Source organism: Argiope bruennichi, chromosome 7, assembly GCF_947563725.1.
Source record: "Argiope bruennichi chromosome 7, qqArgBrue1.1, whole genome shotgun sequence".
Lineage (NCBI taxonomy): Eukaryota > Metazoa > Arthropoda > Arachnida > Araneae > Araneidae > Argiope > Argiope bruennichi.
This window is the reverse complement of record NC_079157.1, coordinates 71,075,826-71,100,291: the sequence shown is the minus strand read 5'-3', so window position 1 is coordinate 71,100,291 and position 24,466 is coordinate 71,075,826. Positions and strand designations below refer to the sequence as shown.

Genomic DNA, 24,466 nt, shown 5'->3' with positions numbered 1-24,466 from the left:
GAAAAAACAGTACCTATTTACACATAAACTTAATACTTGAAATTAAACAAAAACATTTCAATACGTTTCGTTGATGATTGTTTGTGTTCAAAAATTGGAAAAGTCACTTTCTATAAAGAGAAAAAACATTTCCAAATCAACAAAAAATATTGTGATAGATACACAGCACAATGTTATAATTCACCAACATCGGTAGCTGAACTTATTTTAAATGTGAATACTAGTAAGAGACAATTTCCTTCCATAGCATTATATATCATTTGCCTTACAAAAGTCAAAATACCAAATGTTCTACAAACTACTGATAATTTAAACTTGATCGTTATTACATTTTCATTTCTAATGAAACTCCATGCAAGATATTATCAAGAAGAAATAATTCCCTTACCACAGTAAAAACAATGTGTTTATTTTTTGACTATCACAATAAATTATGTACAAGACCTCACAAAAACTATATTGTTCACAATAAATTACTAATTTAAGTAACAAAAAATTGTTTTCGTTTGCAGGTGATCACATATAATAGGACTGAGCATTATGTGCATTAAACAGGTTTCACTTCTTCTACTATATAATTGCAATCAGACATTCAACCATCTTTTTCTTCTTCTTTATCATCATTCCATGTAAATCTATAATTTGTTTCTAATTTTTTCTGTCTTTCCATCTCTTGAACAGCTTCCTGTTGTCCAGTCTGTAATTAAGGACAAAGAAAAAATTAGTTTTAAACACAAACAGGTACATTTTCTACAATTCAACATAAATCAAACTTTTTACTTAATTCACTAAATACAGCAATTATGGCTTATTATACGCGAGTTTTCGCCAGTTATCACTCATAAGGCGGCTGTAACTGATGCATTTGTACAAACATTGACATTTATTTACCCAAATAGAAAAAGGATACTTCATACCAGTATTCATGGTTAGTGAAGATTTTTATCAATCTAAAGAAAAATAACTAAATATTGTGGCAAACAACTGTTTATACAAAAGAGAGCTTTAAAATGGGACTAGTTTTACAAATGTCTTCAAGAAACGTGGGGATAAATTTAATATTTCATTTAGCAGATAAAACAGTATTATAGTGCAAAGATTATTGGATATATTTGCTTAATGTTTGCTAATACAAAAGAAATTGATACTACAGATTTCATTCAATTCTTTGATTCATGAATAATCCCAGTTACTGTAAATTGGTGCCATTTCTGAGATTGTGTGCGAGTTCATGTGTGGAAGTGGCCAAGAAGCATTTCTAATCCAATTACATAACATAGCTATTTAATGAGCTCACATACACACACACACACAAAATGTAATATATCAGTTTGAATGGAATTTTTTTTCTTTTTTATCAATACTTTCTAAAGATTTCATATTTAATAAATGGATACTGGTGATTTCAAGAACAAAATAATCGATTAATATCCTCCAGGTGTCTTATAACCGCACTAAATATATTAATTAGTTTCTATTTAAAAATATATTTAAACTCAATTGCTCATTATCTGTATTTGTTGTTTTAAACCTAAATCAAAGAAAAAATGCTAATATAGAAAGAGTTATGCCTTTATTTTTGACTCAATGTTAAGTAAAATGTAATTACTTAACATGTGAATATTCTTCAGTAAGTCTTCATATTAAGTAGTGATGTGTGTAGATTGTTCTACATTATTAATTTAATATTTTGAATTACATTAACTTTACAATTTAATATTACTGCATTTTATCTTATAATACCACATTTATCTAGTTTCCTACAAATAAATATCATTCCTTTTTTTATAATAATCTTTCTAAAAGCATAAGTAATAACTTTTTATTATGTATAAAAGTAAAAAAGTTTAGAATATAGCTTAAACTAGCTGTATAAAATGCACATTTACCAGTAATGCCATAATCATGTTTTGGAATTGATTGGTTTCTTCATCAGAAAGTGTATGAAAGTCCTTTCCTTCCTCATTATCATAATACCCAGCAGTTATTATCTTCACTTCAATTCTTCGGCCTGCATAATAAAATAGACAACACATAGGATAACTAAATATATATATATATATATATATTCCAGTTTTATAATTAACAACTTAAATATGACTCAAGAATTGTATATACAAGAAAACGACAAAATGAACCACATATGCATACTGACTGAAAGATACATTAAAAAGTATTCTAAAAAAATTCCTAAAATTTAGAAAATTATTAGATTATCATAATCCAAATGAAAACTGCATTAGATTCAAAATTTTCTACATCACTTACTTGTTCATAATAATTTTGAATGTTTTTAATATTATTTTTGAAGCCAGAAAAATTATATCACTGTCTTCTTTTATTTCCATATGATATTCTTCAAATATATAAGCTATATAAGTTGCAACTTTTTTTTTAACAAAGCTTGAATAAAATATTAACTTCAATAAATTAAAACACCAATGAAGTAATTTTTAAAAAATTCTAAAGCAGTAGCATTTAGTTTAGTAAACAAAAATATCATTCTGGCTCAGATGGTTGTTCCAATATTTTAAACTTCAGAGAATAACAATTTTTATAAAATTCTATTTGAAAGAAAATTATAACCAAAATAATAGCTAATATTATTTTCTCTATTTTCATTATATTATTTTTAATAATTATAATGAAAAGTATTTATATATACTCTTAGAAAAGTAATGTTACAAAAGTTAATTGATTGTTAATTCTGCTTAGGAATATGTCAGTGGGTCAGTGGTGCCTAGGTGAATTATTTGATTCAATTGGAGAAAAAATATTTAAATATAAATATTCAATAACATCAACTTATTCAAATTTAAATATACAGAAAATACAAATATTACAGCAATCAATGTATAACATTATACACCTTGACAAAATGTATGCTATGTCAATTTTAAGTTCCAGACCTATATCATGTAGTTTTTTTTCAATTAACCAATTTTTATATTTAGACTAGATTTTCAAAGGAATTAACTCATATAGCTAAAATTGTATGCTTATGAATTAAAACTTTCTTAACAGGGAAAAGGATCAATACCTAAAAATAACAAGAAAATATTTTTTTTTATATGCATACATAGTGGTAAGAATGAATAATCTCAAATTGCTTACTTTTTAAAATCTGTTAGCATAATTTTTTTTAACACTTTCATCTAAATAACCATATCCGAATTTAAAATGAAAGAGAAACAGATTAAAAGATATTTTTTAAAAATGGAGAAGTTTAATAGGAATAATATTTTTAATTTTAAATCATGTAATAAATAATACCCTAACAAAATTATTTGTTTATGAAAAACAGGAGTAATTTTCTGTGAAAGTATAAGTCTGCAATGAACAAGCAATATTTTATTAATGAGTGAAACTTAAATTTTTAAATAAGTTTTCTTTGTAATTGCATTTTTTGATATTTTTTCCTAAGAAAAAGTGCTGTTTTATCCAAAAAACCCACAGAAATATATAAAAAATATATTTTTTAATTATTAATTAGAACCTTCTGTAAGTCATATGGTCATTTTCATGGTCTAGTTTCGAACAATTATAAGCTGAAAAATTCTATGTCTAATTTGAGGTTTGTTAAAAGAAAATTATGAGTAAAAAAAAATTTAACCCACACAAACATTTAGTATTGCTTCAAACTCTTTTCAAATTTCAAATAATAATTTTTGAAGTAACTCTATACTCTTCAATTTAATTTATTTAGTATTTTAAATTATTTACATTAACAATATGCATTCTCTTTGGCTATAAATAAATGTTCCATGCTATAAAGGATTCTTCTATAAATATTTTTTTTTTCAAAACTGTAGCAGTGATTAAGAGTAGTTAATTTAAATAATGTTTTATCAACTTTACAGCGTAAAACCTATAAAAAAACAATTCACAGAAAATTTAAGAATTCTAGACACAAAGTGACCTTAATAAATACCATAAATGAATGGAAAAAATGTGATGAAATATCAATTAATTCTTAAACATAGGAAAATTTAAAAATGAATAAGAAGGCCAGAGAAAGTTCAGGAATTTAAAGATAGATAAGAATTAATTAGCGAAAAGAAAACTCATTTTAAAAGAATATTTTCATTTCAGTGTTTTCTTGGTCCACAAATTTAAGCAATACATCAGTCTTGCTAAAAGTCTTTGAATAAGCACAATTATATAAATACAAATAAATTCCAGTGCTCATATTTTGTGATACAACTATACTTGTAAAATATGAAAAACAAAATTCAAATACTGCATTATTGCAAAATAAATTATTCCATTGAAAATTTATGATGTGCGACTTATAAAGTCAATTCAGTCTTACACATTTAACCAAGCATTGACAACTTTAGATATAATTTCAAACAGTTAACTCCAAAACTTACAAAATTTTAGTTGGTTTTTATGTGCATATTTATATTTCAAAATGAAAATTCTCAATTCGTAAAAGCTTGGTGGAGGACATGAGAATATATAGTATAGAGATTTGTATTAGTTTGTAGAAGATAGAAATGAAAATTAAAACTTTGCCAATAAGTGAATTTCAAAATAAAAATAATAAAATTTTAAAAATTAAAATTTAAAAATAAATTTTAAAATGATTAAATATCATTGTGGAGCAGAAAACACTAATTACCTCCAGTATCTAATCCAGCTTTCTCTAACCTTTCTTTTACTGCCTGCTCAAGTTTTTTCCTTTGTGCAGTATCCATTTCATACATTTTCCCATCTGGATCTTTGGATCTGCGATCAAGTCTTTGAATTCGTACATGCAGTTCATCGTCATCAACAATTGATGTTTGCTTGTCAATCGTTTCAATTGTTTTTAAAGGCCCTATAATTTTAAACTAATAATTTTTAAAGGTATCTAAAATTTTCCATCATATCTTAGGTAAATTTTATGTAGTTTCAGAAAAGATATATCAATATAAAGGTATATAAATAAGGCATCTTAATAAATGTGCAACTGCTAGCTGATAAGACAGATGTTCATTCATCTAAAATTTTATACAACTACTGTTGAATGATTTAAAACTAGTGGCTATATTTAAAATGTTATCTGGTATTTAAGATCACCCAAAAGATAGAAGCATGCCTCAACTTTTTACATGTTGGTGATAAGCAGACACTGGAAATTGCAAAAGTATCCAACATAATGTAGGAAATAAGATGTCAATAAATCAATCATTCTACATAAATTTTTAAAAAATTAATACTTCTTATAGAATCTTCTCTACCCCTTCCCCTCCCTAACTATTCTATTTAAGATAAAAAATAAGCTATAATATTTATATCTGTAATTAAAAATATTTAAATATTATTAATGGAACTTAAAATAAAAAGCAGAAAATTCCATGCAGTAAAGATAACCAAAGCTATCGATATAAAAACTTTAGAGACCCAGAATAATTGTAGGTCATTTCGAAAAATTTTAACCCTCCCAAACCATATTTATTGAATTGACTTCATTTTCCACGAAAAAAAGAGAACAAGAATGAAAACACAGATGTTCTTTTTTCTGTAATAGCGTTCATTATTCATTAGGTTGAATTTGTGTTAATTTTAGATAAATTTTGAAACTGTTAAATGTATTATATGATAAAAGTCAAAATGTTTTATACAATATGAGTTAATAAAAATGGCATGTTTCATTATGAATACTATATAAAATTCATAAATACATAATGAATTTGTGCCAGTAGTGAAAAACTATGATCCACAAGTTAAGACACTGAACCATGAGGATTTTTTAAATAAACCACACATTAATTTTTATAACTTAATTTTTTATATCTTAAAAAAAAGAATGGCTAATTACAAATATTTAAAAAAATTAAAATATTAATATCTATCAAATTCAGAAAAAAAAATATTTTAAAGTGAATGTTTTCAAATTGATGTTATGTTATATCATATGCATGACTCATCAGCATACAGATGAATAGAGAAAAAGGCATTTATAACTTCTTCAAATCCTAAGAAATCCTTCAATCTTAGAGGATGCCATACATCAAAATTGCATTTATATCACTTTTTAAAGAAAAATATCATGAGGAAGGGGGGGAGAGACAATAATCTGCTCAAGTGTCACATACCGTTGTTACACCACTCATAAAACCCATGACCACTCATAAGACCAGGGATATACTAGCCTGCAAAATTGAACTCATTTTTCAATTATGTGCACATTTAGAAATTTTTCTTCATAATTAGTTTCAAAATTAGCTTATGCAGTTTCATAATTAGCTTATTAATAAATTTTTTACTTGCATACGCACATTCAGCCCACAACATTCAAATTTTTTTAATAATATTTCATTACAAACTTAGATTTTTTTTAAATATCTTTCACTGTATTTTATATGGCTTTTTCGAATTTATGTGGCTAGATATCTATAATTTAGAAATGAATTTGTTGAACTTCACAGAGTGAAAAAATAAATTTGAAAACCTACCTAATTTGCAAAACAGGAAGAAATATTTTAGAAAATACTGCAGATAATAATTAAAATTCACATTAAAAATTGAAAATGTTATATTAAATAAATGGAATTCTATCAATTTTTTTTATCAAGAAAGAAACTTGTTATTGCTTGTTTAACAATATTTGAGACACATATCCATGTGAAAAATAGTTTGGGCCTATGAATTTTGTAAAATATACTAAGACAAAATAAATAAACTTAGAATAGAAAACAAAATGTATTAAACTGATAAATGTATAATATGAACTTAATATTAGAAAGCCATTTGAAAATAAGCAACAAAAAATATTGATATTTTTGATATTATATAAATTTTATCAATATTGGAAAAATTGAGAAAATTGATAAATATACTTTTATCAATTTTATCATACATACACATATCTATAACTATGTTTGTTATTAAAGAATATTTCATAATATAAATGTGTTCAACTTTAGTCTTTGGTCATTCAAATACTTAAGCAGAGATGTAATTGACATAATGTCATCCAATCTGGCAATTGACCTCATTGACACCATTTTCTTGATGCTGGTCATTACCTCTTGTTCTTCATTTACAAAACTGTAAATGAAGAATAAGAGATAATGTTGCAAAACAAAAAGGAAACATACATTTTTTGGAGGATTTTAAAAGTAAAAATCCCCCAAAAATGGCCAATAGACTTTTTTTTTTTTTTTTTTGCTAGCAAGGTTTTGATATTTTCAGATTATTTATACTTTTTTTATCCTACACTATTCAAATAGATTCGTCATCATTGGCTGGTACGAAGAATTCACAGAAATTTTCCTTGTACATTCATAAACGTTTTCTTTTCCTGACTCCCCCTTGTTTTAACTATATCGCAATTTACATTTTTATTTTGGTTTGTAATCTAATTTCACTTCTCAAATATAATTCAGTCGATTTTAAGAATACAGGTGAACATTTTTTTTGCAAAGATTTAATTGCAACAAAAGCTATTAAAAGACTAAATGGCAACTATATTCTAAGAGGAAGAGGCATGCAAAAATTTAACTTACAAAAAGTTGCAACATGACCATTTCATTAACATAATCTTGGTTATTTTGAATACTTTTCCAATCTACAGTTCAACAGTTATAAAGTTCAAGTTATTTCAGGGTAGTTTTTTTCTTTTTTGCAGGGGGGGGAGGGTGACTTTTCATTTAGAAATAGAATGCAGTTTTACAAAATCTGATTAAAATGTTAACGGAATTTCCAAACACAGTGCAATACTTTTTTTACAAAGTTCTAGCATTCATAATAGAACAAAAATCACATTAATACGATCACTTATAAATGAATAATTGGATGTTGCATGAAGTCATCCTCTAAGTATGGAATATTGTATAGCATTATATATTAATAAAACATTAGTAGGATTCATAAAGAACACATACATAACTGAATGCAAGGTCATTAATTTACAATAGTTCAAATGATTGTGGCTAAGAGTAGGTCTGACAATTCCCAATAAAATACTATATATATGTAATGATATTTTAAACTTTAATTTCAATTTAATTAATTTCCGAGGTTTTATCTTAATTTAGCCCATAGTAACTTCATTCTAAATTTTTTTTTTATCCAATTCCACTGTCTCTACTTAATTAATTCAAGAGAAGCTATGTAAAATTGCTGAATCAGCTAAAAGCCTAACTTCCCACACTCCGCGTGAAAGGATAAAATACTGCTGACGAGACAAATTCTTTTTTAAAACCTCCCTGTGTTTAACCTGCCTTGCCAGCGCGTGTAACAAAACTCCCTATCGAAATCTCATTATATATTAACACTATGAAGAAATATTTTCCCTATCAATTTCTCTGGTTATACAAGACCAAGGATAAAATGTTCAAATGCTTTTTCCTCATTCCTTTCTGTGTCGTTCTGTGTGCTTATTGCTTGTATATATGCCTGCTTCTTCAAAATGAAATAAAACGACGTCATGAAATTAAAAGCCTTTTCACATTCTTCAAAATTGCATCCTGCTTCACATAAAATAATGCTTATATATATATATATATATATAACATAAGCTGAATTCTTCACATTTTTACACACTACATAAGTCGTTCAAAATGATATGAATTTTCTGTACATAAAACTTTTATCACTATCCGAGTTGTGTGTCAGATAAACATATTTATTCTAAAAATATTAGATAACGCCCAGATAATGACTGACATTATGATAACATTAAAAACAGATTAGAATGAGTGAAAATGACCAGCTGCTTTAAGAAAAATAATTATCCCTACATATTATCTAATGTTTCATAATTTCAATATGTGCGAAGAATAAATGCACTTTATACCTTTAAAATACAATGTGCATAATATCTTTCAAAGTTTTTTTAAAAATGAAAAATTATCTGTCAAATTTTTACATTATAAGAGAGAACAAAAATAAAAATTTTAATAAGAATGACAAAGAACATCCAATAAACTGAATAATACTACCTTCATCAACCGAAGAATCCTTTTTCTCATTTTTTTCACCCTTGGAATCTTTACTTTTTTCATCAGTATCTAATAACAAATAGTGAGATTAATTTACACTTATTAAACAAAATCTAAAAAAATTAACTCAGTATTAATTTATTTCATTTGATACATTTATGTTTCTTTTAATTTTATATAAGATCTACTGTGAAAAATACAATAATAGACTTTCCATACAAAATCATGGTCGTATAAAAGGGCAGCTTCTAAATCAGAATGATAAAATTTTAGTTCACTCCTCCTCCTTCTGAGAATATAAATTTAATCAATAACTTATCTAAATCCATCTGCATCTAATGGCATTCCTTTTAAAGCTTTCAGTATTTAGGTGACTCATAACAAAATCTAATACTTTGCTTTGTTGAAAAACTCCTTAAAAGTATTGATTCCAATTGCTACACACATGTAGTATCAAAGTAAACTAGTCCCACTTTACAGTTTATGAAAGGAAAATGCTGTCAAAATGTAGTCTACTTCATTGTTTGTTCAAGTAAGAAATTTTTGTTGGAAATAAGCACCTCTTTTAGCATTTAGAGATGTTAAATGCAAGTTCTATGCATAACTTTTTGGCCAAACATCTTTCATGGCCCTAAAATTTAAATTTAAATAAAAAAGTAAAAGATAATTAATAAATAAAAATTAATTAAAAAAAAATTTTTATTATATTTTTGTAAATAATTGCAAATGGCACATTTTTACGTACAAATTTATTTTGATGTTTCATGATTTTTTTTAATACTTTAGTCACAGTTGAATAAATTTTTAGGAACAGAGTAAGTATTACAAGAAAAATAATTGAAAACAATTTTCTTAAATTCTTTTTTCTATTATTAAAATTAATTAATAATTAGTCATTTCTTTGTTAAAACTTATTTACATTGACTAAAAATTGTCATTATTTTTATTGATTATTATTATAATTATTTAAAATTAATAAGAAAAGACAAAATGTAAGTTATGCTGAGAAATGTTACTCCTGAATATAGGAATATTCCTACAGCTACAGATCCATTGGCTATATAGCAAAAGAAATAACCGAATTATTTTTGAAACTACAAATTGCAGAAAAATATTATTTTATAAACACTAGTCTCAGACATAATGTGGATAATTTATGGAATTCATCTCCAATTAGTTGCACATAGTGGCGTTTTTCACAGTAAATAAAATAAGTTAAAATGCATAAAGTCATATAATAATCAACAACTAAAAAAAAAAGGGGGGCTTTTTCAATTGATTTCCATTTTAATAATAATCCAACAACATCTTACAAAATTTGTCTCTAAATATTATGCTTTTAAATTATTATCAATCATACAAGAAAAAAAAAATACTCCAAAGAATATTATTTTACAATGAAATTCTGAGTCTCTTCCAAGAAATTTATATTACAGATAGTATATGAAACTGTAGATATTTCTAGTTGCTTTGGAGTTAACTAAAATCAACAAAATACTATGATAAAACTGATTTGGCAAGTTCTGTGGTTACACATTTCTGGGAGCAGGCCCTATATTTATATCTTTCTTAAGTTTATATTAAGTTTATATAACTTTTATGAAAGGCTATAATCAAATCCAACTCAGAATTTATGGAATATACCTTAAAAATTTTCATTTCCAATTATGAAATATATTGATTTATATCTTGTTTCTTTACCCTAAATGGATATTCATTACATATAATCCTAGTAATCACATTCAGTCAATTTTCTAAATATATAAACACTTACCTTCTTCAGAAGTTTCAGTAATAACTGATTTCACTTTATTTAATTCTTTTGTAGCTTCTACAACATCTTTCTCAGCTTTGTCCAACTTTTTTAAAAGCATGTTTAGAGTATTTGTAAGCTTTTGATAGGACAAATCTTTAGCTTCTTCTGAAAGTTCTGAGCTTTCATCTTCCTCAGCCTTAAAATTAATTCAAATTAAATACTAATTAGTTTTTGAATAAAAAAATAATAATTTTAAATACACAAAGAATACATAGTCCAAACATCAAACAAAACTTATTTTAAAACTAATTTAACCCTACCAATAAAGAAAAGGATATTTGTCATAATAATAATAATTAAAAAAAAAAACTATGAAAAAAAGTTTTGTAATTTCAAAGTATTTGACATAAATACTATAATTCTAAAAAATCCCATTATTTTTCTCAATACCCACACAACTACATAAAAAAAAATGATAATTTCTTTATATGACTGCATATTGTATTTAAAAAAAAAATTGAAATCTTTCAAGAAAAAAAATTTCAAGCATTAGCTGAAATATAACAATTTCAAAAGAAAATTTCAATCATAATTATGCATAAAAATATACAAAAGAAAAAAAATAACTATCAACAATAATTATTATTATTTTGAAGCAATAATAAAATAAAGAAAAATGTCATGAATCATTTTTAGGAACCATAATTCATAGCAAGCCTCATTAAAAATTGTACTACTACTAATTTGATTTGTAAATCCATGGATTAAATTTTGTAGAAAAAAAATTATTCACAATATTTTGATATTTATTACATTTTACAAATTGATGTTGACTTAAAAATACATAAAAACGATAAAAAAAAATCAATGTTTTTAAATTTAAGATTCTATTTACAAATATAATAATTAATAAATTTCAAAATATTATTTCATCCTATACTTCAAAAATAAAATTCAATATGGGCATTATTAGAACTTCTGAATTTTGTTTCATTTTTTTCACATGTTTTTAACAGATTCAATGATAATAACATGATTTAGTTTTTCTTCACTAATTCAGATTCAATAAATAAATCATCTTGAGAGAGGGAGTACATGTGTATATATGTTGATGCACTTCAGGTCACATCAAATAACCCAAAACTACTAAATTAGGTTCATAAACACTTTGCATGGAAGGAATATGCCCTTCAAAAAGAATTTTTAATTGGAATTTTTATTAAAAATTAGTCAAAATTTTAAAGCTTTTTCACTATTCTAAAAATATTATTGCACAAAAATGATTTCTACATCATTATAGAATTCAAAAAAATCATTTCAATGATACCAATTTTTTTTACATATTTTCTATTCCTATTTTTAATTAATTTTTCAAAAATTTACTTAGTATATTTTATAGGCAATATATTCCATTGTTGAAGCTAAACTATAATCGTTTTCATTGTTGCTACAAATATTTCATCCTTGATCCCCCCCCCTGCATTATTGGTGATTAAGATTCAGGTTCTTTATCCATGTTGAGTAGATTTCAATACAAAGTGTAATTTTATTAAATTTTATGAAATTGTTTTCCATTTATAATAAAAAGTTTAACTTTGAAACTAAACAATACAGGAAGTTTTTTTAAAGCACATCCTTTTTAAACATTGCTGCTCTTTCCAATATTTTTCTATTATAAAATTGAGGTTCATAAACAGAAAACTATGGAAATGTATAGCACAATGAACAGAACAGTGTAAGGTTTCAATAATAGCAGGAGTTATATATCTATCAATATTTGAATTTAAAAATATCTTGCTAAAAAAGCCATTAAGACAAAACTATACAAATATTTAAATAAAATTTTTAGAAATAATCAATCATAATGAGCCAACTGATCCCTAAAAGTAATTAATATTCAGCTATTACATATATATTAGAATTTGAAAAATCAAACAATGGTATAGGGTTATCAGAAATATGCTTGTGTGCTCGCACCATGTGCAAACTCTTGAGATCAACCTTGCCATATTTTAATGTATATAATGAATGTGATTTTTTTAGACTAAAAATTTGGTAAAATGTTTTCTAATTTTTTTTTAAATTTTAATATAGAAGATATTTTCTACTTATCACAAAAACCATCAGATTTGTCATTTGAAGCGCCATTCTCTTCAACAGGGTCACTCTAATCATAAATTATCATATTCTCAATCCCACTGGATGTTGTTTCTTATGCCATACTTTTTAAAGGCAATCACTTCTTTCTCCTCAACTTTAAGTTATGAATATTTAAGTTTCAACAAACAGTTATTTGTGAATATCTATAATATTCTCCTTGTATACGATTTATCCTACCATTATTGGAATTCTATGGGTTACTTATACAAATTACAGTAATTAAGACTATTTTATTTCTGCATCTAATGTTTGCAGGAATACATTAATTAAAGTAAGTTATCGCAAAATTAGAAACAAATCTTACTAAACTTTAACTGAATATACATTTGATTCTTATTGGTAATTTAATTTTATTTAATAAAATAGCAATATCAAATATTTTGTCCAAACCTGATGTAGATTCATAAAGGTAGATTTTACCATAAACAGACAAATTAAATTTCAAATTTATATATTTACAAAAATGGAACATGCAATTTAGACAGGTTTTGAAATTAAAATGAAGGAAATTAGAGATTAGAATATGAAATAAAGAATACAAACTTAAATAATCTGTTATTGTAAATGGTGAAATGTAGAGACTTGGCAATATGATTCAAATTAACATAATTTTTTTTAAATGTAGAACAAAATTTCATAGAAATATATTTAAAATGAATTATTTAATTAGAGAATATTTATGAGAATGAAAGAAAAACATAACTCACTTCGTCTAATATAGCATCAAAATGCTTTTGGATGCTTTTTTTGAGTATAGAGAACTTCTCCGGAGGAAGGATTGATTTCAGTTTTTCTAATTCTACAATAATAATAATAATAATAGATAATTTCCATATAACATTATAGTAATTCACAATTATTTTAAATTAAGCACCAAATAACCATAATAAAGCAATAGATAATGAATAAAATTCTACTGAATGGCAACACTTTTCTGCAGCATTGATAAAATTTTAATATCTTGTAATACAACATTAAAAATAATTTAAACTCGAACTAATAGAAATACATATATGCATGAATATATCAGTAAATAGACAAAGAAAATGTCAAAAATGGTTGATTAATATCAGATTGTTTCAAAATTTGAAAATGTGCACACAAAATAATTTTAGAAGTAAACAAAACAAATCAACATGAAGAAATTTATAACATACAGTTAAAATTCTTGAACCTTTTGCCATATAAAAAAAATATCAATCAATCTCCTGCTACACAAATACTTTAACACTACATGTTTTTCCTACCTCCCTATCATATAGTTTGAGAAAAAAAAGGAACAGATTAAAACCATGCTTTAAAAATTTTTCTCACTGTATAAATTTTTTCTTATGGCCAAAATTTAAAAATGAATAAGAAAAATGTAATATACTTAATTATATATACAAAATTTCAAAAATGTTGTACTGTAAAATTATTTTATATAAAAAATATAACTTCCCCACAAGTCTAATGCAATCATTTGCGCCTTTATTACAAGGTCCAGCATTTACAATTATGATATATATACCACAATGTCATTTCCCATTAATTCATCACTAAGTCTATTTAATGACTTATCAAATTCATCACAGTATTGAAAAGATTTAGTGACAGATTTCAATAGCCTTTGAAGGTTGACTCTGATGGTCAAAAGATTAGAAGTAGATGATAACACAAAGGGAGAGGTTATATGAGCAATTTTTAAAAAGCGCCAGTGTTTTTTTGTGCACAAGTGTGTGTCAAAGTTTGTGCACTTTTTAGATATATAATCAAGGTATGGCCAGAAAGTGTCTGTCTTTAAGATAATTGTTTTTTACAATGATAAAATAAACTGATTATATTGGAAATACCTAAGACAATTTTAAAATGATTAGCTAATTCAATGAATTAGGATAATATATTAATAAAAATTATATTAATAATCTATTCTTCTATGTTAATATTGTAATATATAACTTTTATTAGAATAATTATTACAAATTCAAAAAAAATCACAGAAGAGTTTATATCTTGACATGTAAAAATCTCTAAATAGAATTTCTGATTAATTATCTAATGATTAAAACCAATAATTTAATCAACAGTAAAACTACCATAAAAGAAACAAGCACATAAAATAATTTTTACAATTTTTTAAATAAATAATCAAAAGTTTAAATCGGCCATTCCTCAAAACAACAGTTTTGGATCTGGTGATTTTTTTGTTCACCTGCAGATTTGCAAATTTTCATACATATGACTACAGAATATAGAAAAAATAAATAAGAATTTATTCTGAAGATAAATTTTAAATAAAAAATACTTATCATTTGTTAAAATTAGTCACTTTATTAGGTAAAATTTAGTTAGTGATCTAATTCATAATAAAGAAATTTTAATTAAACAAGTCAGAAATTAATTTTTGTTAACTAGTTAGAAATCACAATTTTGTTCAGTATAGAATTAAAAATAGCAATGCACACAATATCCAACAATTAGGAAAAAAAAAAAAAAAAACCACCTTTAGCAATATTATTCAACACTAAATCCAGCTTACCTCTATCATACTCTTGAAATAAATACGATTCAACAATTGCTTCATTTGATTTACCAGATGAACTTTTTTTCTCCTCACTTGAAGAACTCTCATCTAATAAATAATAAGTTATAACATCTATCACAGAAAAGTAAAGTCCTATAATCATTTGTAGTCTTAATTATTAAGAGTCAAAGTATTATAGAACAACTAAAATATATAAAAATGCTTTTTTAATAATAAAAATTAGTTTCATAATTTTTTGATATTTTTAAAATGAATCTTAATGATAACATTAGAAAAATATTTTCATTAATGATTTATAATTCCTATTACAACTGAATATACTGAAATGAATTTATGAGGGGAAAAAACACTTTCTTTGCACATAAGTGGGTTGATTGTTTCTTTTATTTTTTTCCCACATATGAAAACTAAACCATTGACTTTACAGTAAAAGTTTTAATCTGCAAAACAAACAATTATTCAGTAGAATTAAATATTTTTAATAGTTTACATACTATTAATATGTAAACTATTTCATTGCCTTAATTTTATATAATATATTTTCATATAGTTCTTCCCAATGCCTCATAAATACAATTCAAATAATGAATAAAACTTCAAAATTTATGAAATTTCTCTCAGCCTCAGAAGTAAATTTAACTATCGCCATTTAATTTAACTATCACATTTTAATAGTGAATTTTTCATTGTGAATGCTCATTTATTTAACAGGGTTTAATTACAATACAGAGAATCAAATTCTTTATTAATAAAATATATGAATATATTAATATTTTTTAAATTTAAATAATATAAATATAAGAACTATAAAAGGTGAAAAATTGACAAGAACAATATTCAGAATCAGTAATAATCTTTAATACTAACCAGATTTATCAGTTTCTGATTTGTCATGAATGGGATTTTTCTCTTTTTCAGCCTCACTTTTTAATGACATTTTCTGTTTCTCAATACTTTCAATGTTATGCATATTTTCATTTTTCATCTCTTGTAAACGTTCTTGCTGACTATTTAACCACTGGCTCCGTTTCCGATCCGCTAATTCTTTTTCTTCTATATATAAAAAAAAAAACACATTTAATATAGTTAAAAAAATATTTAATTAAGTTGAATTCAAACTATACTCAAACATAATAGCTATTAAATAATGCATTTTCAATATAATGTCCAAAATAATAAACTCATACTTCCAAACATTTAAAAAAAAAATTTTAATGTATCTTTTTTTTTCTCTCTCTCTCGTTTTAGAATATATATATAAACAGTTAAGATATGACTGATAAGAAATCCATTATAATATTTTCAGCAAAACTACAATAAAAAATAAAAATCAAAGTACATGTTTCATACCATTGTTTTAGAATCATATTGGTATTGAATTAGTATATTAATCACCCTAAAACTGGCATTGTGTTTCAATAATAAAAATAGTGAATTAAAATTTTTATAAGAATGAAAAATATGTGAGAATTTTTATGCTTTCAAAGGATTTTCAAAATATTTCAGGTTGTGGATTTCATTATTCCATGCATATTTTGTTAATTTCAAGAAACATAGTTTTAAAGCTTAAAATAATAATATACTTATAATGATTATCAATGAATTACATGAATCTGAATACCATAATCAATTAAATGACTTTGTATTACTAAGCTCTTTTTCTTTTTATAAAAGAAATTTTTCAGTGGATTTTAAAATCAATTTAAGAATCACAATTTATTTGAAGCCTTTCAAATACATATTAACAAAAGAAGAAATATTAATTTCTATATATTAAGTTTTTCAAACAAATTTTGGTATGGATATAATATTGCTACAACACTGAATGAATAATTAGATAGAAGCAAGTAACTTAGGTTAGATTACAAGAAATAAAATAAATTAATTTAGTACAAAAAAAATATTGCTATATTGTTTATGAATATCTGGATAAGAAAAATGACTTAAAAGCAATTAAAACTACGAACACATCCAAGAAGTAAAAATTACAATAACAAATCCTTTTAAATCAAACTGTTTATAGGCATTACTTTTTCCAAAATTGTTATACAAAGTTACCTTCACCTACAAACTTATTTTTCAAAAAGTTTAACAATTTAAAATTACTTTTTCATTAAAGCTAGAAAGAAAATTATTGAAAAGAGTACATTAATTTTATTATTTCAAAACATACAGAAAATTTTAAACAAATTATAGAAAACTCTACAATTCATATTACATACATATTTTCAATATTCAAAGTATTATGCAGAGTTTTATGTTAAATTCCAATAAAAATTATCATTTGTAAAAACAACTTTTAAACATTTTTTTTAATTTTCTGGTAATTAAATATAAAAAGAATCAATGGCATAGTTTTTCTCCAGTTAATCCGAATTAGAATATTATTTTTTTACTATTTTCAATAACATCCATTAATAATATTGATTGTTCTGTTTTGTCACTAAATTCTGACCTAAATTCACAATTTTATTCCGATTTTCAGTTAATTATAATTTAAAAGCATGATCATTAATCATTTATTATGGTTATTTTGTTCTATAAAAATTTTATGCATGATTAATTAGTAATTTTGGCATGCAAAATTTATCTTAATTAGGATATTTAATTAGAATCTAATATTAAAAATTTTAAATATAATCATTCTTAAATAAAAATAATGAACTTTTCGAAGCCTTATAAAGAAAAAAAAATATTCCACCCCAATACATCATAACTAGAATTCTAAAAACTTAATATTTCAGATATTACGAAACTTTTTCAATATATGCTTCAATTATATCAGTTAATTGATACAATTTTCTTTTCTAAAAAAAGCACTTTAAAAATGTTTTAGTATCATAAAAATTTAAAATTAACTCCAGCAGAATAAAAATATCAAAATTTGATACTTGTAGAAATTTAAAGAAAATGATAAAATATAGAAATATTTTGAGTTATTTGTTGAAATTTGCACTTTAAATCTTTTAAAGAAAATTTTGATTTTAATGAATATATATACAAATATCATTTGGCAAATCTAGATGAAAATGTAACATAACAATATAGATTCAAATAAGTCACTGAAATGATTTTTAATGTGAAAATTTTCAATATTACGTTTGATAAAAAAAATGTCAGGTGATATGTGTAATTTGTGTTACACAAAGAAAGAATCCAAATATATCTTGAGCTTTCAAAAAAATTTATTATTTCAACAAAAAATCAAATTCCTTTTTTATTACAAAATTCCCAGATGCTGAAATTAAGCAATTCATTATAAATACAGCTTTGGAAATTGTTATTAAAAACAATGTCACCTTCATAAGAAATTGCTGTTTCCACCAAATCAACAAAATATCCAATTCAATTCAAGAAAGTAAGTTACAAGCCAAATAAATATTGCAAATTAATGTAAATTCATTACAAACTTTTTTTAATACTATAAGTATATTCAACATTAAGTACAGAATTTTAAACATCACACAAAAAGTTACTAGCAAAGCAATATATATATATATTAAAAATAGCCCACATGACTTCAATTTCATAAATATCACATCAGTTGTGTGTAAATAAAGTAAAAAAAAAAAAAAAATGCACAGATTAAACAATGAATAAATTTTATGTAAAAACTTATATATTAAGTTGTTAGACATAAAAAGGAGGATACAGATAAATATTGCATGTTTATTTTTACAGAGACATTTGATAAAATGTAGAGAATTTAATGCATCGAAACAATATCTATCAATTCATAAAAATAATACTTTCCTAAAAAAAAAATATTTTGACTAAAGATAGAAGATTTGAATCCTAATTCCAGTTATTTACCAAAAAAAGTTAAAGCATATATACAGAACAGATTTTAATTTCAAAACAAAAACTAAATACTCCTTTTTAATTGAAACTCAAGATTCAAATAGAGCTCAATAATGAAAAAATTATTTTCAGCAGTCATAAAAAAATAATTAATGAATCCAAGATAGTTTTAATCCTATGCACTCTGGCTGCCCGATATCACCCCGTTTGACAGGGGCCTGACTCAGGCATTTTGGGGTGATTAAATGAATTCAAATGAGTTTAAATAAGCACTCATCGAGAAATACCTTTCACCCCTTAAACCACCCAAAGCACCCGAGTCAGGTCCCTGACAAAACAGGGAGATTACGGGCGGTCAGGGCTCACAGGGTTAATAATCAAGCATGAATTTTATAAATGATTAAGATATGAGTTACAGGTCTAAAATCAAATCCTGAAAATTATTTTGGGTGCCTAGAGGACACTGAACTGACAAAATTGGTCATTCATCATAAGCCATGACAAAGACCCCAATAATGTCGCAAAAATAACAACAATTCTCCAAGATTGAAAACATTATACTGAAAACTTTACCTTTAATACATGTTTCCTTTCAACTCTTCTCCGATTTCATTTTCAACTCTGTCATCAACAACTTTTATGGGGAAATGATGATTTAATACGCTTTATCTTAAAAGTTAAATTTCAGCTTACAGACAAGCATGCCAATTCACTGAATAAAATTAGAATAATTGCAGAATCATTAAGGAAACTGCATGTCATTAAATTCCTTCACAGAGTACAGCATATATGAATGGAAGAGGTATCACGATTAGTAACCATACATGCTCGCATGCTCCATAAATTTATGATTAAAGGTAAGAACTATCATGATGAAATACTGCACTCTTCCCCTTTAAGAACTGAGGACTTAATTTCCTGTTTGTAAACAATGAAGCCCATGAAGGCTCATAAGGATGCAGGTTAATTGAAACCAAAGACATTCAACAAAGCAGTGATTTAAACAATCTCAGTAATAAGAGAAAATTTGGTCTCAATAAAAAGTTGTAATATACTGTCAACTGTTTGGAACTCTGCAGAAGTTATGTATAACACTTGTTGAAGAATGGAATTCACTATACTCCTGAAATATCATGCAACATTGTTGTCACGATGATATAATATTAAGTAATCAAATTTCATATTCATAATAATTTTTTTCAATATTGCTGTTATATTAATAATTTCTCTATTTAATAATATTTAGCAAACTATACATACACGCATTATGCATTTTTATGAAATTACAAAAATTTATAAATGGCATTAACTATGCATTATTGCTTGTATAAATTATTCTTCCACCAATCAAAACTTTTTTTCCTAGCCTAAACAGCAATTTGACTAATTTTGAACATGTGCACAAATATTTTTCAGAATAATTATACAGTTCTTTATTCAAAAGTACTCCAAAATACATTAAAATATCAAATAAAATATTCAGTGAACAAAATTTTAAATAAATTGAAATTATCAGACTTAAATAAACTGTGCATATAATTAATGAATACTTTAAATACACCACATAATGATACATTTATCTTTAACCAAAGTAATATCTGTGTAAAATTTATTTAGAAAACAAGATATTAAATATATATTTTAAATATTTAAGTTTTTATTAAATAAGTAATATAAAAGAATATCAGAAGGCTATGCAATATGTGCATTTAACAGCAATTTTAGTAATTGTGTTATATTTGCTTGTTAGATAATGTAGTATAACAAATTTAATTGCATGATAGATGCTATAAAAGAATACTAGGAGAAATTAGGAAACAATAAGGAAAATCTAGAAATGTCAACTATAACAGCTTGATTTACATATGATTTAACCAGATACACAACTTATAAAAAAAAGCCATGTTGAAATTATTAATATATACTTCACCTACCATTTAATTTTTTCATATAACTAGAATACTGTTCTTCATTTAGTAGAGGATGACAAGGTATAGAGTATGCTTTCTTTGCAGGCAAAGGTTTTAATTGAGGATGTGAGCACAAACGGGAAGTATGGACTGTAATAACATAATTGCATGTGCCTGGTTCATCAACACGATAAATGTAATCCCCAGCATCTTCTTCACAGTAGAGCTTCAAAAAAATATTTAAAATGTTAAAGCTTAATCATATTATAAATTAATTGCAGCATTTCAAAATACAAAAAAGAAAAAACATAAAATTATTTAATTTACATACTACCAACCAACTATAAATTTATCAATATGAATGAGTTAAAAATCTCAATTCCAATTTTGTGATGTACTTTGCAAAAATAATATTATCTACAAAGGAAGGTTAGGATGAAATGTTATACCGCAATTCATATTACTATTTTATCTTTACAAGCTATGAATTTAACATAAAAAAATTGCAAAAAGTCAAATATTTCAACAAACTTTGTTGCTTTTTCTAACAATATATTTTATAACAATCATTATACACTAAAATAACAGAAAAGTATGAAAATAACTCATTTTTACAACCCACTATTAAGTCACATTCATTATTTGATAAAATTCACACAAACTGCATTCACTCTATGCTATTTGGAAGCAGGTAGATTTCAATTATAAATATCACGAGTTCGAAAAGTTTCTAAAATTCAACTATTATAATTTTTAAAAAAATCTTCTTAAATAAAACACAAATACTGTCAATTAAGATATTTTATTCTGAAAATTTTTTCACTGCATAAATATAACACAAAACACTTTATGCATAGTCCTAAATGCTCTTCATAAATGTGATCAATTGTAACATGAATAAAATCAAAAATTCCAACTGTTTTGTACAAGAAAGATGTTTTCCTTATGCTTCCCTTACATATGATTAATGGACCAACAGTACAGTGAATAAAATCTAATATCCCATCAATTTTGCAAAATAAAACAGTAAAATATGAAGTTGTTCATAATGAAAACTAATTTAAACTACTGTAAGATAATACAAAATTATTTAACAAAAATAATGGCAGCAACTGAATTTCGGAAAAAAAAACCAATTAAAGAAATTTATTCATTCTATATGAAATGACATGAGCTAAGCATAATTTCTTTCCTTCTAATATTTTAATAAATAAAAAGAAAGGAACATAAATCTTACTCGCACTTCAGCACTACGTGGATGTCCAGTCAAATCACATTTTGTTCCATTTACATAATACTGTGAATGATATCGTTGTTTCACATGTTTAAATTTATCCTAAAATTTAATAAAAGAATTAATTATAAGGCAGATAATATATTATATGTAGAAATTAATCAAAGTAAGGGTTATACCTCATCAGTGTCATTGCTCCAATCATAATCAGAATCATATAAACCTAATGTAATAACTTGTCCAATGATTTGGCCATCTAAAATTAAATTATGTTGAAATTTTTTTAAATGATATTCTTATTTTCAAAAAACACATTCTTTGGAACTTCTACATTTATGCACAGTAATTATGGAATTATACCATTATCCAATCTTAGTTAATGATTTAATTATTTTAGTTATAAATATTACAAGAGAAAGTTAAAATAAGGAATATATTGAAAAATAATGATCCATTCAAAAAATAATGATTCCTAAAAAACATATCAAACTACTTTAATTTTGACTTTATAAAATAAAGTATTTCTTTGAATGTATGACCAATCGTATGTTATTAAAAGAATATATGTAATGAAAGAAAAAAGACACTCTTAGATTTTCAATATAAGAAAAAGATTATGCATAAAATACGGAGAAAAAAACATTTTAGAAACCTTCAATGTGAAACTGCTTAATATAATGTCCAAAACAAAATTCATATGTCCACCAATCTTTCCCCTAGAAAAAAATTTTTTTTTAAATATATAATAATATTATTTTATGTTTTCTTATGACAATTTGAAATCTAATATCAAATTAAAACATATGAACAAATAAAAAGTAGCAAATTAATAAAATTTGTTTTTATCAAGAAAATGTCTTGAAATAAATTAAAAGAATATAAACCAAATCCTAAAAGTGTTTATACCTTTTAAGTATTGTAAAATTTATATGAATGATAATATTTCTTCAAAAATAAATATTATTTTCATGATCATGAAAAGAAGTCACTTTAATTATTTTTTTTTAAATTTTATACTTCAGATGTTAATTTAAGAATACCTTCAAATTAAATTATCACTTCTACAAACATATTTCACTATCAATAGAGTATCAATGTAATGAAATACTTCAGGGTTTCATTTAAAAATTTAAGACATAAAAGAAAATTTTCTAAAAGAAGCAAAAATTGTAAACCATTTAGAAATAAAGCAATATATTTATTTATTTTTAAAAAAAGTCTATACTTTTAAGAGACATGATCCTGTCTTCATTGGTTTTAACAGCTCTTTAATATCTGTACTTTTTTCATCAACCGGAATCTTTTCTGATGAATCTTCTTCTTCAACTTGAGGAAGTGTACAAGAATATTCTTGGCCATACATTGAAGTCATATGAACAACAGGAACTGAAGGCTCCTTAATAAAATAAACATGAATTCTTGTAAGATGCAAATAATTAAATTAACAAAGATATATTTGTTAATAAGAAAGAATTGCTTCAAAATTAGTTTATGTATATTCATAATTTAAAACAGCAAATTCTATAAAATGGCCAAAGCGTTTTGCTGCTTAATAAAAAAAATGTAATTATATAAATATATTCTAAATTTAACTTACTTCTCCTCGTTTAATTGGAGTTTGTAGAATATCAACTTCATAATTTAACGGTTTTAGTTCTTCTACATTTAAAGAATAATTGCATTCAAAAATATAAATTAAAATCAGAATAACACTAAGATAATTATAATACTTCATATTTACTAATATAATTATGCGACAAACATATTAAAGCTACCTAAACACAATTCACTGCTACCAAATTAACTGACGTAGTCTTATTTACTTCTGCTAACAATACCTTGCCAAAAAAAAAAAAATCCGCTGGCTTTACCTCAAATGATTCAGAAATCGAAACTGTAGACCGGAAACCGTTATTGAAATAGTTAAGAAAAAATGATGAGCGAGAGACGATGAATGAATAATGAATATCACTTCTTTGAAGTGTGACATCCAGGTTATTGGGGCTCTTAAAAGAAATTCTAATAATATTTAAAATATAGTTATAATAGCTTAAAGGCAAAAAAATTGCGTTTGAATTTTGAGTCACTTCGATATATTGCTACGCTACAGAAGAACTTACACAATATGATTATAAAACTACAAATTTA

General features: G+C 24.5%; 1 protein-coding gene across 2 annotated transcripts; it reads right to left on the bottom strand.

Moving 5' to 3' along the window:
* Window positions 1-388: 388 nt before the first annotated feature.
* LOC129976000 (protein OS-9-like) lies at window positions 389-24,166 on the bottom strand. Of its 2 annotated transcripts, XM_056089325.1 has the most exons (14): window positions 23,916-24,164; window positions 23,544-23,714; window positions 22,971-23,034; window positions 22,498-22,574; window positions 22,322-22,420; window positions 21,109-21,310; window positions 16,241-16,426; window positions 15,368-15,460; window positions 13,557-13,648; window positions 10,708-10,885; window positions 8,934-9,002; window positions 4,625-4,822; window positions 1,890-2,011; window positions 389-697 (listed from the first exon to the last, which is right to left on the bottom strand). In XM_056089325.1, the coding sequence occupies exons 1-14, from the start codon at window positions 24,051-24,053 to the stop codon at window positions 593-595; spliced, it is 1,794 nt and encodes a 597-aa protein (XP_055945300.1). In that variant the 5' UTR covers window positions 24,054-24,164; the 3' UTR covers window positions 389-592. The 2 variants fall into 2 exon arrangements, with proteins under 2 accessions (XP_055945300.1, XP_055945301.1); XM_056089326.1 differs by lacking the exon at window positions 4,625-4,822 and having other exon boundaries at window positions 23,916-24,166.
* Between the last annotated feature and the right edge of the window lie 300 nt (window positions 24,167-24,466).